Below are 18115 nucleotides of genomic sequence, written 5' to 3'. Positions count from 1 at the left end.
TGATCCCTTTTTCATTTTTTTTCCTGCCTTTCCTTTATTTCTATAGTAATCTATTTAATCTTTCAAGATGCAAAATAAATGGATTCAACATTTCCAGGTTTTCATTATCAATACAGTCAGTGGCATCAAATACATTCTTTAGATTAAACACAAAAGGTCCAGTTGTCACTGTCGTAATATTTACCTCAAAAAAACCCACAAACCAAATATGGGTAATCCAAGAGATTTTTCAACAGAGAATATGAACAAAAGTCTGGTTTTAGCAAAAAAAAAAAAAAAAAAAAACAAAACAAAACAAATAAACAAAGAAAAGTATTAGGAAATTTTTTAAAAAAGCAAAAGTTTGATAATTCATTACATGTCATCAGAAGTATGACAAAAAACTTTCATTAACAAGGCCTGGAGAGAGCTTTTTCCTCTGGGAAGGATTGTTGCAACTTGTGTAGGCAGCTGTTTTGAGTCTGAGAGAGAAAGAGAGAAAGGCACATTCTTGCAGAAGTAATGTGAAGCAGTGCCTAATGTGTTCCAACAAGATTTATTAAGAGGTTGTTTTCATATTAAAAGGGTACAATTAACTGCAATTGGACTATAAATAAAAAGTATAATTTAAAATTCAAATTGTAAAACAATTTCAATTGACTGTCAAACACAGATTCTGCACATTAAAAACAGCTGTTCTAGTTCCCTAATTTGAAGAACTACAGAACAACCATTCAGACATGAAAAAAAAAAAAATATGTATTTTATTTCCATTATAAAACATGAGATTTTAAGCATCTGTAAATTAAGAGCAGAGAATAGCTTTCTTATGTTGTGAGTGTATAACTGTGCATCCTTAGCTGACAATGAGGTGCAAAGGTATAATGACCTGCTTTAAAAATACACCCTTATGCATTGCAGCAAAATTGTTTTGTCTGAATTGTAATGTATACTACTTTAGTGTATTTAATTTACATACAAAATGCACTCATAATGCTACAGATGTTTGTGCTTCTGTTTCTAAATGAAAATTAAATTCTCTTAAATCTCAGCTCCCAAACTCTTTCTACGTTGGTTGGCATTTAGGGCTTAAAAATGTTACAATTGTCACAGGTGAATTACTTGTTAAACAGCGTAAACAAGCATATACTAAATGAAGTTTGTTCAGCAAATGTCAGCTACTTCTATGTTTCCAAGTCATGGGGAGCCTTCAAGAAGACTACAGAGGGACTTTATACATGGGCATGTACCAATAGGATGAGGAGTATTGGTTTAAAACTGAAAGAGGTATATTTAGATTAGATATTAGTAAGAAATTCTTCACTGGGAGAGTGGTGGGACACTGGAACAGGTTGCCAAGAGAAGTGTTGAAGGCCACTTTGGATGGGGTTTTTAGCAGCCTGGTCTATTGGGAGATGTGCCTGCCCATGACAGATAGGATGGAAGTAGATGATCTTGGAGGTCCCTTCCAACAAAGACCATTCTATGACTAGGTGGCATTTTATCATATGGTACTGGCTCTATATTTCAAAACATGAGAAGCAGATAAAAGCAGATTAATCAAATTATTTTTTACAACTTCTGAATCTTGTGTGGTTTTATTTTTATTTATTTTTATAAAATCAGAAGAACCCACCTTAGAATTCAAAATTAGTGTATTTAGTATTAGTGTATTTAGTGTATACAAACTGTTTCCACATGTAAGAAGTTTTAGATGAGGAACTATATGTCTTACTTTCACTGTAGTTTCTGAGTTTTCTGTTATAACCTTGCTGAGGACTGCAGCAGACTAGAAAATACTACCTTACCAAACTGTTATTTTATTCCTTTTTAGTAAGAACAATCTGTCTGGAACAGACACTTGACCCCATTATTTGTTCTTTTGCTTAATAAAGTCACTTAAATTCTAGTTACATAAGTAACTTTTTTCGTTCTCCTTTCATTGTCTCACTTGAAATTAGATAAAAGGAAACTGCAGAGGGTAAATCTTTTGAAAATCAAACACTTCCTGAATATGAATACAAACTCTACAAAACAAACAAAATCCCAGGATTCTTGAAATGCTTTGAAATACACTTCATGTAAAAATGTAACAATAACTTTGTTTAATGGAAAAGTTTGCTTCATTATTTTCCTTTTATACATCTCACTAAAAGGTTTGACAGAATTTAAAACACATCTCCAAAGCAGAGATCAAATAAAAGCAGTATATCATGAGTTTCTCTGCCACAAAGCACTCTACTGAGTGCATAATACTTTTGTTGGTTTTACAAAAATTTGCAGCAGTTCATAAAATATGAGCAGAAACTGATCTCTGGCAGTTGTTAATCCTTTGTTTCCACAGGTCATTATTGTTGCCCTACAGGATGGTCATGCAGCATTAAAACAAGAGCAAAGGGAATCATAGATAAAGCTGAACCAAGTGTTGTGAACAGTAAGTGGTGTCCAGTATCCACCAACTAAAATATTATAGTGTTTTCTGAATATTAAAGTTTCAGTTTCTAAACAGAGACAATTCAAACCTGTAATTATTATACTGCACCATATTTTGAAGATTCATATGCAGTAAGACTCAAACACCAAATTGAAGAGATCTTCAGTTCTCTGTCTAACATTGGCAGAAAAATGAGTATAACATATTTCAGTTATATTTCTAAAACTGCAATTTTACAGGGTAAAGAAATAGAAATTATAAAAAAATCTATAATTAACTCGATTAAATATGTTGTATGAAATAGAAAATAACTTAAAGATTCAGCAATTTAAATGTGACAGCATTTAAACACAGAGCTCCTAAAAACAGTGGATCCTGGATACACGCACATGCCTATTACCTCTGAAGACTGAACTAATGATGTTCTATAAGATCTCTTGCTCATGAGCAGGTTTTAAATGAGAGCTCTCTCACCTAACACTAAAAACAAATAGCAAGTTTCAGACCTAGTGTGCCTTCTCAAAGGTGAACTCAAATTCCAATTTTATACTATAGAGAATTTAAAGAAAATAATAAATGTCAGACCTCAAGAATCTCACATAAATCTACAGTGCTATTCAGGTTAACGAGGTTACCACTTATGTTTGAATCTCAGTGGAAATTCATTCAATGTTACAACATAACAGAATACATTAATTATAATTGATGATTTTTCAATGAATACTAACTAAACTATTAAAAAGAAACAACTTTCTAAAGAGTGTCAGCAATTTATTGTAGGACCCTATCATTAATTATTCATGTAGCATTTACTGTAACAACTGAACATGCTAAATTAATGTGATATTAATGTGAATACCAGTGAATAATACCTCCATGAAGATTTTACTCAAATACTGCATTAAACCACCATTTAAAAGCAAGTGCCATGTAAATTTTAATAAAGGAGCAACTTAAAGATGAAATAAAAACATTAAATAACTGTTTCTTTTCAGTTTTATCCTTTAAGTTTTTCACAGCTTGCTTTAGGGATACTTCATACAGTTGAAATTACTAATGGGGGACAGAAAAGCAAAAATGTAAAACATGAACAAAAACAAGCAAAATCTCCATCACTTTCAGCCAAGTTTATTGAATTAATGGGTTATGCTTGAACTCTTATCTATACTTTGGAATATGTCACTGATGTATGCACAATGTATACACTCTATGAATGGGGAGCATTTTCTTTATTTGATGTCTATTTCTAATGTTTATGGTGCTGGTTCACTGAATTGTTAAATTCAGCTTTTAAAAAATACTTATAGAGATACTTCTCTTGACTTGGGAGTCATCCAATTCCTTATTTTTTTTTCCTTTTCTTAACAGTAGCACAACCCCAGTAGGGTAGTAGAAAGCTCCTGACTAGTTTGACTTAAAGCAAACTGGGAGGCAACAAAAGTATAGGCTTGCTAGATGACACCTGGGAATCTGTCTTAGTAACAGATTTCCTAGACATTTTGTGTGGTTCCCATTTAAAGGTTGGTGAATACAAGAAACAGAAGCCCAAATCTGATTCTCATGGTCTCCTTTAGATAGACTTTACTCAGCTGTCAATCAGGGACTTCAGCATACTAAAGAGTTGTTCCACAACATTTCTGGACACTGGTGTTCACCAAGCATCTGAGATTAAGACAGTTATGGGGGTGCACAGAAGTGTTTTACTCTCAGATCTGTACTCGGGAGAAATTAGCTAACTATGAATAGTAAACAAAAATGTAATAGAATTGTGTAATTAAAGGTAGAGGGAGAAAGAGCTATTGCTGGAAGGAAAAAGTGAGAAGAATACGAAACCACTCTCATGGACAATTTTGTGTGACATTTCTTCTTCAAGACATTGTGTGTGTTTATTTTCCAGATAATCCTATGTCCATATTGCTAGGAGGATACCTTTACCTCGACATGATCCATAGAATCATGCTCCTAATTGCATACATTGCCTGCATCACAGAAAATACCAAAGCAGTGAAGCGTTTCTCTCTCTCAGGTCTCTTCAGTCTCTCATTCCTCTCAGTTACAATAAGTTTTGAGGAGAGAAATAAAAGAGGTGTATATACATTTAAACAGTATATCTCAAAGAACAGTTACATAAAGGTAGTCAGCCAGTTGTTTGGGGTCTTGGGGGGGCTTTGTTTTGTTTTGCTTTCCTTCAAAAGACTGTCTTTTATACTGTGGGTAGCTGCCTTTCTGTTGGATAGTTTCTGCAGTGAGTCACTAGTTAAGTAAAGAACACAACTAGCTTTTCCAAATGTAGAGTGTGTAGAAAGACAGGAAATATTTAGTACTCTTGTGTTGAAAAGATATTGAAATCTCTCATCTGCAGCTATCAGCACATTTGGCAGGGAAGCCATCATTCTCATTTGACTGCAACAGAATGATCTTAAAAGAACTGAAATGTCTTTATGGTTGAACCCTCTACCTTTCATTTTAACAACTCATGTCAAATGCAAAATTCCCTGTGAGGAAGCACAGTCCCAGTGCTTCTGCAGTTGATATAAAGAGGTAGAGGGAAGGGGAGTTGCTTACAAAGAAGAGCTTTAAAGCAACAAACAAAACAAAAACCAAAGCTAAGAACAAAACAAAAAAAACCAAACAAAAACAAAAGAAAAAAACAGCCAACCAACCAGCTTATCTTCCAAGATGGGGGAAACATGTTTGACTCCAACTTGATTAATTATCATATCTGCTCTTTAAAAAGCACAGAGAGTCAGCCCTAAGGGTCTGAATCTTCTCCACTATTTTTAATTGCTAACAGTAAAGATCTTTTCAGAAATGTTAGCAAGTAGGTGGCTGTAGGCACAAACTGCTTTCTAGTCAGGAGGGAGAGACCCAAATGGAGTACACATTTAGAAATGAAGTGGTGACACAAAGGGAATCTCTAGGTAGTCTTCAAAACTCTGATGAGCTGTAATAATACTGCATAAACATTTGAAGTGCATGGCTGATATAAACATTACACTCTTTCTAATTGAAAAGAGAGAGAAAGGCTGACACAGGGAAATAAGATTTCTGAGGACACCTGTTTATGAACTTCTATCTGAATATGCAGAAAGACTTGGTGGTGTCTTTTTGCTGTGAAGAGTCCTTACTGAAAAAGGGATGATGCTGCTTTATTCTGAGAGCAAATCAACTTCCAGGCACTCAGATGAAACTCTTAAAAGTACAGGGGAAGACCTTCTACCTGCACAATATGGCCAGTGAAAATATTAATGATGCATTCACTATGGGACTCAAAGTCTTGGACTAAAGTTGCCAGTGTTAGGCTAACCAGATCTCCCAAGATAACTTTTGTCTTAGTGGAAAATAACCCCTCAAAGGAGAAGAAAAGTGGCAAAATACAAATGGTTCTCTGGAAAAGAAAACCTCAGAACCTGTTGGAGGAGAACTTTTTTTTTTTTTTTAACCAGCAGATGAAATTGAGTACTATTTCTGGGATGCAAATCGGTATATGTTTGTGTGAATATTTAGTTTACAAATAAAATCAAATTAAATTTGAAGGGCTTTCATCTCAAATTTTATGAAAAGAATAATGAAAGTATATATTACCATGTGTCCTAGAAGGAGAAAAAAGTTTTTTTTTTTGATAAATAAAGGCTGGTGTGCATATATCATGTAGATGTTTGGTCAGTGTAGAAATGATAATGAGGAAGAAATAATCAAGAGGCTATTGAACCCAGTAATGTATCTATGAATTTGTGCCACTGACTTGAGAATAGATTTATCTTCCAAATGTACACTCTAAAGCCAGCAGATTTCAGAACAAGTAGTTTCTTTTCACTCTTTTGAGAAAGAAGCAGTCTTTGTGTGAACCCCTCTTCAAGGTCAGAGGATATCTTCACGTTCAATGTCTTAGGTGCCATGGCAACAAGAAATGGGACCTCTGCAATAATTCTTGGTGCTAAAAAAAAAAAAATCACTTGAAAGCACCTTGAACTGAAGTGCACTGAGTCTTGTCCTTCCCTCTCAGTTTCCCTCAGCTGCTAAGCAGAGTTTCTTTCATCTCTCTTATCTCAGCTGTGTTACAAAGCCAATTTTTTTTTTTTTTCATTCTTAGAGACCAAATTTTCTTCATCGATGGGGTTAAAAGACTTATTTAGATCCATTGCTTTAGATAAGTTCTGTCTGTTTATGAATAATTTATAAAAGGCATTCTTCAGCAATTAGGAAGTGGAGTCCCATACATGGATTTATTGATGGATGTCTTAGAACTAGTCTATAAACTTATTCAAAACTGAACACAATAACAAAAGGGAAATGTTGGGCTCTTAGTAAATAATTTTCCTTTCTATATCAAATACACACGCATCTTGTAGACTCGTGTATATATACATATACATAGTATACATAGGATTGGATAGGTATCTCTAAATTATGCTTGGGAGAATACACAGGCATATCTGTGTCCAGCACAGTAAGTGCTTTCACTAGTCACAAATTCGTGGCTAATGCAATGGCTGATACTTTATTAAGTTAATTACTGATACTTCAGTAATCTCTGTAACACTGCAATATGTCATTCCTGCTATGGGAATAATGACATGATGTTTTGAGATATCAGGTAGGAATATCTTGTTACTGTACATTATGTATGACAAGGTTTCTAAAAGACAAAAAAATGTTTGAATAACCAAAACATGCATGGCAACCACATAAAATGTCTCTTTTTCAATGTGACTATTCCTGTCATATCTGAACTAAACTACATGTTCTGTACCACACAGTACACCGGAGAGGGAGAAACACCAAACAACTAAATCCACAAATTTCCCAACACCTGTAGCTTCTTGAAGATTCCATAGATCACATAAGATACTAATTTTAATAGTAAATAATTATCACACATATTTTTGCCACTCAGTATAGTACAAACATGCATTTTGATTCCTCTTCAAAGAAAGTTAAATGTATGTCTAGTAATGAGTACTGTAATAAAATGCTAGTAGGCAAATCATTTCATACTGAATTTACATACTGAAAATGCTGAATTTTTGAGCATGTTGTGTGGCTGAGCACCTTTGTTTATCAGAATTATGGCTGCACATAACTGAAATATAAATGTTCCATAAAAACTAATGGTTTAAAACTTATCTTCAAGTGACACATGAATAGAATTGAGCAATAAATGTAGCATGTAGTCAAACATGAAAATGTGTAATATAAAAACAGAAGTTTCCATTTTACAAAGTAAGCTTTACAAGATGGCAATTTTGAATAAAATCTTCAACACCGGCTATATAGCTTATCGTTCTAGCACAGTACTTAATATATATGTAACTCTGTAATAAATATTCAATTTTTCAAAGAAAATGAAGCGAATATGCATTTAATTTTATCTTATTTCAATGAATATCTCTAACCTCATATATAAAAATGGTAATGAACGAATTTGGAAACAGACACAAATAACTTTCCAAATAATAATACTAAAGAGACAGTAAGAATATATTGAGGAATAAAGAAAGCATACATAAAATGAACACATACTAGCTTTTGTTTCCTTACATTACTGAAGTCTGTATAAAGATTGGAAGATTATACTTCTAGTGCATATCATCAACAAAAATAATTCTTCATTTTTTAAAGATATCAGGAAAGAGTATTTTCTTATTTTTCCAGAGTTGTCACAACAGTTAGCATACATATTCACTCACTATAAACTAAATACATTTAATTACATCTGTGTTCCTTCCTAATGCAGTTTACTGATTCTTTATCATTTTCAGAATATAACTAGAGGAGCATTAAAATACTTCTACTTATTCCAGCAACCAACTGGCTCCTACATAGAAGCATAGAAGTGCCCTGCTGTAATCCCCCTTATATACCACCTACTACAAGAAAAGGCGTTTGTTGTTTTTTTTTTCTTTTGGAGTTTGGATATGAAGGGAGTTCTAGAACTTATCTGAACTTTTAGCTGACATCAAATTAAAAGAGATTGTCATTTAGTTCCTGCTTTGGATAAACTGCAGTATGGTACTACAAAGGCAGGTTCTATTTCCTTGGTTCTATTTCCTATCCTTCTTGAGAGGACCACGAAAATTCAAAGAATTCCCTAAATGTATTAAACTACAAGTGATTTCAAGATTGATTTTTTACACCTTCAACCCCTAATCCATTTTTTTTGTCTAAAAAATTCCTTGCAAAGTATATGATGTACTACAGGCAGTATTAGTTCACTTTTCAGAGTGAACTCTGAAAACTTTCTTTTCTCAGAAAAGAGGAGTCATAGCACGCAGGTAGGTAGCCCTTGATAATCTCATCCGGGCTTCCTTCTCCACAAAAGGTTGTACTGGTTGGAAGTCCCTTCCAATCTGGGCTGGGAGTAGTGGCCAGAAAGCTGCCAGGCAGAAAAGGACCTGAGTGTGCTGATCAACAGGTAGTTTGGCCAGCAAGAGAAAGGAAGTGATTGTACCCCTTTAGCACTGGTGAGGCCACACCTCAAGTACTGTGTTCAGTTCTGGGCCCCTCACTACAAGAAAGACACTGAGGTGCTGGAAAGAATTCAGAGAAGGGCAACCAAGCTGGTGAAAGGTCTGGAAAACATGCCTTCTGAGGAGAGGCTGAGGGAATTGGGAATGTTTCATTTGTAGAAGGCTGAGGGGAGACCTTATTGCTCTCTACAAGTACCTGAAAGGATGTTGTAGGGAGATGAGTGCCCGCCTCTGCAAAACAATGCTAGGACTATAGGAAATGGTCTGAAGTTGCACCAGGGGAGGTTTACACTAGATATGAGGAAGAATTTCTTTACAGAGAGAGTAGTTAGGCACTGGAACAGGCTGCCCAAGGAGGTAGTGGAGTCACTATCCCTGGAAGTATTTACAAGCCATGTATATTTAGCACTTCATATACACATGCTCTAGTGGGTGATACAGATATTGATATATCTATTTTATTTGTGAAGGGGGAGATTTTGACAGTTGGATGTAGTGATCTTAAAGTTTTTTCCAACTGTGACAATTCTGTGTGTCTGTATATGATGAAGATATATGATGGTGTACAACTGCTAAGCCAACATTTACAGACAGCGTTAAGAAGTTATTGACTAAGAAAAATCAAGCTGAAAACAAATCTAGAAATTTCCAAATGTATGGCAAATCCCGCATGATATTGGCTTCACTCTCATCTGTTACGTTCTTTCATAATGTGCTAAATAAGCCCAGTCTTTCAAAACAAAATTAGAAATAGTTTACTTTTTTCCTGTAAAAACTATATATACATATTATACATGTATATACAATGCAGGTGATAGGACTTTTCTCAGATTTAGAGATAAATCTATTTGAAACAATCAAAAGAAACAAGCTGAAGTTGAGTTTATCCCCTAATGAAATAAAAGCTTACAAGATTTTAAATAAGAAAAATCTTATTTAAAACAAGACCCCGAACCATTTGACATTTCAGAGGCATTATATCGATAGTACCTGATCAGGCCGACTTCACGTGGTGGCGATAAAACCATTTCACAAATCAAATAGAGCAACTGTACAAATTTTATAAAATCCAGTCCCAGACCTTTTCCCAGAAAAGAATTGTTCACTCAGTTTGCAGTTACAGTTACTGATTTTTAAGACAATGCTATCATACAGTTTTGAGTTTAAAACAGTTTAAAAAACAGCCTAGAGTTACAAGAATAAAAACACAATATTAAAAAAAAAATATCACTGAAAACCAGAGAAATTTCTATCTTACTTTTTGCAAACCTAGAGTTCAATAATTAAAATTACATTCTAACTCAAAAACATTTTGATCTTTTTTTCTATTACTATTCTAGCTATTCCTTTTTCTCATATTTGCACTCTAAGAGACATACATTATACATATCTTGCACTGACTTTAAAGTTTGTACAGCTTGGGGATCAACACTTTCAACCCAAGCACTTTGCTCTCTGCCCAGTATTCTGACACATGCCATGTGCTACAAACAATTTGATGAATGAAATGAAAGCATGTGACCACCTACCCACACACCTTGGCAGAGGTGCACTCCATACACGCCGACCACCTCCCAAGCAGGTAAGTTTATTAGCACCTTCCAGGCGATATCCAGGGAAACAAGAAAAGATCAAGGAATCTCCAACACCAAAATGAAAACCAACTCGCCTACTGAAGGCAGGAACACCAGGATCATCACATGGCTCCAGATCATATTCTGCAGACAATAAAGGATAATCTATAAATAAATGGGATAAGTTTTCCACATGAAAAAAAAAAAAAAAAAAGCTTATCAAATTAGTTGCAATGTGTCAGTACTTGGAAAACATGTACTTCAGAGTTATGTTCTCTGCTAAAACCCAGTACAATTTCTATGTTTGTTATGGCTATATACACAGTAATTATGTATCTACTGTGTCCCACCCACACTACATTTTCTAAATTTCAAGGGCTGTAATCAGTTTGTACTCTAAGGGATTTCCTAGAATTTTGTTTAATTACATCCTTTGTACATAATTCTTGGTTCATTTCATTTGAACTCCAAACAACTTTAGAAGTGAGATTTGAAGATTAAAAAAATAATTATGTAATGCAGAAAATCTAACTAAAAAAATCAAACAAAGGATTGGGTGAATGAAAAAAGATAAGATCACATTTTCAAAAACATGTGTTTGAGTTTCTTAAGTAAAGCTAGACTCCTAATCAGGCAATTTCTATTTGCATGCCTTTTAGAAACCCTTCAGGTGTCACTCAACTGAAAACAAATATATACGCATGTATTTGTTTTCTTAAAAGAAGTCTGAAGTGTCTAAATTTTTTGCTTCTTTTTATAACTATGCATCACAAGTAATTCAGGTGAAGCCACAAAATATTGATGGGGAAAAGTCAGGGGTCTTACATACAGAGGGGACTACACTGAACTCAGGAAATGGACGAACCACATATTCCCTCATCCTTACAGAGTAAGTTGGGGAAGTGTTACTGTATCTTTGTCCTGTTCAGGCTTTCTGGTTTCCTTATATACACACTACTGACCCCTGCTTGAGAAAAGATGTTAAAAAACCCATCTCTATCTAATCAAAAAACTCCAATTTTATATTATTCAGAAAATAAGCAAACAGACCAGGAGTTCACTTAGAAAACAGATATTTCTGGTAACCACTAAGAAAATACATTTTCTGAAACATTAACCTTGTAGGCTGCTGGAAGGTAGAGACAAATCTATTTAGAGGAAGAAACTCTTATTAGTCAGCGAAATAAACTAACTTGAAGTTTATGAATGAGTGTTTAAACATCTGATATGCTAAATAAAATATATAAAGAAATCCTTCCCTACAGCAAGTGTCTTTTGGGAAGGTCCCAAATTGAAGAATGAATCTATAAATCACACCATTTTCTATTGTCAAAGTTTTAAATTTTGAAAAAAAAACATTATTTACTGCCTCTGTTAAGCATGATAAAGGCTGACATAGATAAAGAGTTACGCTTTGGCAGACCAAAAAACAGGTTAGGAGCAGACCAAAAAACAAGTTAGGGTGTTCTCATTAAATACTTCTTACTATGGAGAAATACATGCTGACTCTGTGAAAATAAAGCAGAGTCACTCATTTGTGTAATAAAATTAATGTACCTGATAATATTTCTCAAAATATTTATTTAATATAAATAATGGCATATGTTGGCTATCTATATGTTCTTGAAAATTGATGTATCGTACTTATTAGTTCCTTATGTACTTGTTCCACAGAATATCCATGTCCATGAGCATCTAAACTAGCAGTGGATTCATTCATATGATGTATGCAAATATTCTACATTCCAGTAGAGGTTAGCAAAGAAAAATTTTAAGAAATGTATTTTATGTTTTGTCTACTTTCAGAAGACTATAAATAAAAAGCAGTAACTTAAATTTTTCAATTATCTTAAAGCAGAATTCGTAAAAATTATTAGAACTTCTTAATATATCAACAGCTAATAAATATTTTATTTCTTTTAGATCCACATATTCTATTCCAACATTAGTCATTAACTTAAGAGTCCTCTGTGGTTCTGAATTAGCACATTTCTGGACTTTCTTGCATTTTCTATACCTTCTTTAGTAAAACAGTATCAGTTAATTTCTTTCTTCTGAAACAGAATCTTGTATTTTGAACTCCAATCCCTACCCTTAAATTTTCTCCAGACTTGTTTTTCACACTATTGACTATTCCCTGAGAACAGGAAAAACTACATTCACATCACCAGCATCCCTCTCAATCTGCTAGCCACCTTTATAAACCTTGTTTTCTATGATGAAGACAATTTCTAATGACTTTTTTTTTTTTTTCTGGTGCCTCATAATGTTTCTGCTACCTAAAAATAAAATTATTATCTGGAAAGAGTTTCTGCATATTTAGAATGGAATTTCTTACCTGAAAATGTTATGTTGAAGCCTTCATAAGAAATTGAAAAATCAGATATAAATCGAAGCTGTGCAGTAAAATTTCCAAAGAGGCCAGCTTTAATTGCAGGAGGTAAGACTGAGCCAGTTAACCTGGCTACTGGTTCTGTGAAGCTGCCATCTTCAGTGATGAGCAAATAGTCATGAGAGCTCTCCAGGTGAAAGGTGTGAAAAACCAGCTGTACACCTTTAAAAATATTTAAAAGGAGGAAAAGTATTTAGTAGGAAGTTTTCCCGTTTCTTTTTACACAGATGACAGAGAAAGTAAATCTTACGTTATATGAAAAGATTTTCAAGAAAGTCACACATGGAATAAAAATCTGGAATTTGAGGAGTAAAACTTGCAGAAAGCACTAGGCTAAACAATCAATATATGCAATGTGGGTGCTTGTTTAGCTCACTGTCAATCAACAGCTTCCATAAAAGAACTGATAGGATTCATTGTTATTTGTATACAGCACACTGAAAATCTAAGTTTGTACTGCACAGCCTTTATTCAAGTTCCTGTACATCTATTTATAATCTCTATCTCACTACTAAACTTAGAAGACATAACTTAATAGTTGGGTAAAATTTTGTATTCATGTTTTATTTTTGCATTTCCTCCAGGAATTCTTTGTTTTACTCCACGTTGCAGAGAAGTAAGTGCCAATACACAAAGGAGGAACAAGTTTTATGTAGAAGAACCATATTTGATGATATTTATTTTGGGAAACAAAACCAAAAAATTGTCAAAACAATGACAGGAAGCACTCAATTAATAAAAAGGCCTTTATTTGTCTTTGTGTTGAAGTTTTTAAATATAGGCATCACATATACTTATGCAATTACCTTTGCCATGCGACACTTCAATAGTCCAAGTGCAGTTTAACGAGTTAGGATAAAAATCCGGAAAACCTGGAGAAAGAACAGTTCCACTCTTCCCATGAATATATCCACCACATAAAGCTTAACAAGGGAAAAAACAATGGGGAAAAAACCCACATCAGTTGTCAGTTCAAATAAATAGTTATTTTAAAAAAAATAATCTAGTTCACGCTTTGACTTACATTTAAAATTAAAATAGGGTCAACTATCAAAATAATACATTAATTCATCCAAAGCCATATCATTCATATTCAACAACAATTTTTTTATTCTTAAATTAGTCCTTGAAACAGAACTTATTTTTCATCTACAGGAAGTAAATTAAACTCTGTGAAACTCTATGTAGATGAACCCTTCAGGAGTTGGACTTGATGATCGTGATGGGTTCCTTCCAACTCAGCATTTTCTATGATTCTATGATTTGCTAAACTAGGCTGCTCAACTTTCCTGGCAAATTAATTAAAGTTTAAGATTTCTATGCTCAACTGCTCAGTGATGTTATAAATACAGGCTGTGTTTGCACTAATCTGTTACTGTCCAGATTTTTATGCTTTGTTTCTTTGTTTTTTTTTTTTTTAATAAACTAAATATTTAACAATTTAACAACATAACATTAAAATGCTTTCAGTCTTCTTCCTACAGAGAGGAATAAACTTTGCCACAAACTAGATTAATAAAATATATGATGCAATATTCAATACAATTGCAGTGCTTGCATGTTAATGTATATTTAATACATTATATATACATACAAAGACACACATAGAAAACTGATGTCATTATAATTAGTAATACCATTACTTGGCTTGGTTGGTGGTTTTGCCTGCATATATGCACATAATTATGAATCAAAAAATGCATGGCTACTATTACCATAAATATATGATTGATCGATTACTTAATAAATAGCATAATTACAGATATCAGGTTCACACAGTGTCATAAATGAATGGCAGCATATATTCATGCATAATCCCTCCTATTCTGTAAACAGAGAATGCAGAAGGAACAAAAGCACTTGACTGTGCAACTTTCCCTAAATCAGATATTAAATATTTTAAATAATTTACAACATTCTAAGTTTAAAATTTAAAATGTGTAAATTATTTGGTTTTATTTAGCTCTCATTAGAAAATCATTTTTGTACTCTACCTTGGGATTATAGAGTTTTGAAACTGGCACATTTCTTAGAAAGAACATTAGCCACTGTGTTTCTGAACACAGTTAGTTTTTCTTCTTTCTTGGTATTAAACAAAGCAAAATATTTCCCATTGTGATTTTTTCTGCTGATTTGATTTCTGAAGTTGCAATTTTTAGAACTTCAATAGTATGCATTTGACTGCAAAATGCTCATTTCAACCTCAGTTAAATGCCATATTCAAAAAAATTGGGCCACGAATTTTTTAGCCTCAACAGGCAACTGTGCTAACACATAGGCTGACCATGATCCTTTCTGGTATTAGGCATTTTAAATTTTGAGCAATCATTTTGGTATTTAGTATCCTAAGTTTAAAACGTAAGTTAAGCTTATTGGCTTTGCTTCACAACTATTAGCATCATTTTCATTCACAGTTCAACAGTAGCACTCTCTGAGAATTCTGATTCTTCTGTTGGTGGATATATACCTGTACATATAACTGTACATTACAGTACCTGACTTAAAGATAATAGAGATATAAAGCATGGCTTTTACTAATGTAATTTTTAGAAAGTATGGATCTTGATGTAATTGAAGGGAGATGGCAGCAATAATTAGCTTAATTAGTTCTTAAAACCAGATTAACTTTCCTAAAAAAAACTTTCCTTCAAAGCTACTGATGTGAACACTTTAAAAATACAAAAATATGTCTCTTGAATCAATTTTTTTTCTTTCTCCCTGCTATGTTGCAACATTTTGTCAATTAACATATGTTAACCTCACCATATGCCTGACATACACCTAAAAGATAAGAATGCTTATCAGGTCGTCTCCTGGGGCATGATGGAGACAATGAAGGTAGCAGGACACCCAAAAAGACTAAAAGATAAGGATGACTCATCTCCGGGAAGTCGGGAAATCTGTATGTATCAGGGACTTATGCAAAAAAGGGACCCCTTTTCTTTTCCTGTATAAAAATCGCCCCAGAAGAACCGAAAAGCCAGCAGCTCAGAGCAGCCAGTAGCTCGGAGGAGCCAGCAGCTCAGAAGGACACCTGGAAGCCAGCTCCTGTGACTACAAACTCCAGCCAGCTCGGCGCAAAAAAGCGGCTACAGCAACAGCTTCGGAAGCCAGCCAGACCGCAGCCAGGAGTCTGCAGCGACCTGCACCACGGCTGGTGAAACAATTTTTAAATTATCCCTTTCTTTTACTTTCTTTGTCTCCTTAACGATTCGTCTCCGTTAAAATAACAAATTGTGTTTACCCTATATTAACTGTGGTACCTTGTTGCATTTCCTTAAAAATAAATCTTTGTTACTTGTTTAAGTTTCAAAAAGCGTCGCCTTACAATTCATGCGTTTTCTCTGAGCAGAGGCTGGTTTTCCTCATAAACAAAGTATTAAAATAATAACACGGATCGTGACAGCTACCATCTGAAGAACTTCCAGCTGACACTTACCATCACAGCTAGGTAATGCATGATTCCACTGATGGTTTCTTTCACATATGAGTGGTTCTTCATCACTCAGTGTATATCCTGGATCACAGCTAAAAGTTACTGTAGAGCGGATATTAAAGTTGTTACCATGGCGGTGGCCATTCACAGGAATTCCTGGGTCGAGGCAGGAATCTGATTCCAAAGTAACACCTGAAAGAGATTTATTTATTTATTTCCCTTTTTTTCAGAAAGCAAACGAAAAATCCCAAACAAATCAGGAGGTCAAAAGAACCCCCAAAAGTCACTTGTTAGCATTGCCTGAGAATGGATGTGGGATATCAAGCACTTTCTCTAGCTGTCTCAGTGACTCAGAACAGTTTTCCAATTTTCAGGTCTCATAGAACAGAAAAGTCCAAATGACGTAGGAAGTGTGGAGCTTTAAAGCATATTTTCTGAAACAATTTAAAAAGAGCCAAAAAAAGTACCAAAGATATATTATATATATATATATAAAGGAAGATATACTACAGGAAGATACAAGTTCAAAGTATGACTCCAGATTTTGCTAGTGTATGAATCATATCTGATTATTCCATTTTATCTATTCAATTTCTGATATTGTGGGACAATCCAAGTTTCCACTGTCATAGTAATGGACTTAGCAAAACAGTGCCGAAAACCTGTAACTGATTAACTCAGAAAGCACTTCTTAATTCCTACAGACTCTATCCTATGCATCAAAAATAAACAATGAACATAGATTACATGATTGTATAACTCTTTTTGACAGAAGGAGTCTTTAGCAATTACGTCTTCCAGCAGAGATTGAATAGTGTTTGGTAAATAAACTTGGAGCTATACACTGAACAAAAAAAACCCCTGAAATTATCAAGTTGAGGCTCATTAACTGAGCGTTACCCATTATGTTTATAGTGATAGCAAACAATTGTGGAATTTAATTGTGTAATGAGCTATAATGGATACACACAAGGGAAACAAATTAAGACTGTCTATTTAGATGAAAAGAATTGGTTTATTTTCTATGATTACGTGTGGTGGGTTGACCTTGGCTGGCTGCCAGCCCCCCACCCAGCTTCTCTCTCACTCACCCTCTCAAAAGTACAAGAGGAAAAAATAAGATAGAAAATGAGAAAGCTCACAGGTTAAGATAAAGGGGGATCATTTACCAATTACTGTCACAGTCAAAACAGACTCAGTTTCATGAAAATTAATTCCATCTATTGCCAAATAAAATTGAGAAAACAAGAAAAAAACTGAAATATGCCCTCAACAATCTCCTTTCCATTTTCAAGTTTCCTCCTTCATTTCCAACTCCTATACCTCCTCATTCCTTCTCAAACAGTGTGGTAGTGATGAGAGCTCAGGCTGTGGTCAGTCCCCAACAGCTCCTCTTTGCTGCCACTCCCTCCTCACACTTTGCCCCTGCTGCAGCATGCATCCTTCCTTCGGGCTGCAGTCTTTCCAGAATAAATCTTGATGGGCCTGCACAGGCTGCAGCTTCTTTCAGGGAATATTCATCTGCTCTGACATAAGGCTGGCCATGGGCTACAGTGTGCATATCTGCTCCATTGTGCTCTCTTCCATGGGCTGCAGGGGAGTATCTGTGTTTGTAGGATTGTTTGTCTCACTTTCCTCACTCATCTACATAGCATTCTCCCCTTTCTTAAATATGTTATCACAGAGCTGTCACCACCTTGGCTGCAGGGTTCAGCTGCATCCTGCAATAGGATGGTTGGAGGCAGCTGGAACTACCTGTATCAGGCACAGGGCAGCCTGTGGCCCCGTCCAAATGCAAGCCCTGCAGCCATTCCTTAATCAAAGCCTTGA

General features: G+C 34.6%; 1 protein-coding gene across 1 annotated transcript in view; it reads right to left on the bottom strand.

Annotated features, from left to right (window-relative positions):
- Positions 1-18115, bottom strand: part of CSMD1 (CUB and Sushi multiple domains 1) — a 956173-nt gene that overhangs the window by 189495 nt on the left and 748563 nt on the right. Inside the window, exons 18-21 of the mRNA XM_071741767.1 lie at positions 16289-16477; positions 13656-13772; positions 12796-13011; positions 10413-10601 (exon numbers count right to left, since the gene is read on the bottom strand). Coding sequence (XP_071597868.1) covers positions 10413-10601; positions 12796-13011; positions 13656-13772; positions 16289-16477 — 711 coding nt within the window. The remainder of the gene's footprint in view (positions 1-10412; positions 10602-12795; positions 13012-13655; positions 13773-16288; positions 16478-18115) is intronic.

Source organism: Heliangelus exortis, chromosome 3, assembly GCF_036169615.1.
Source record: "Heliangelus exortis chromosome 3, bHelExo1.hap1, whole genome shotgun sequence".
NCBI classification, from domain to species: domain Eukaryota; kingdom Metazoa; phylum Chordata; class Aves; order Apodiformes; family Trochilidae; genus Heliangelus; species Heliangelus exortis.
This window is presented reverse-complemented; position numbering and strand designations above follow the sequence as displayed.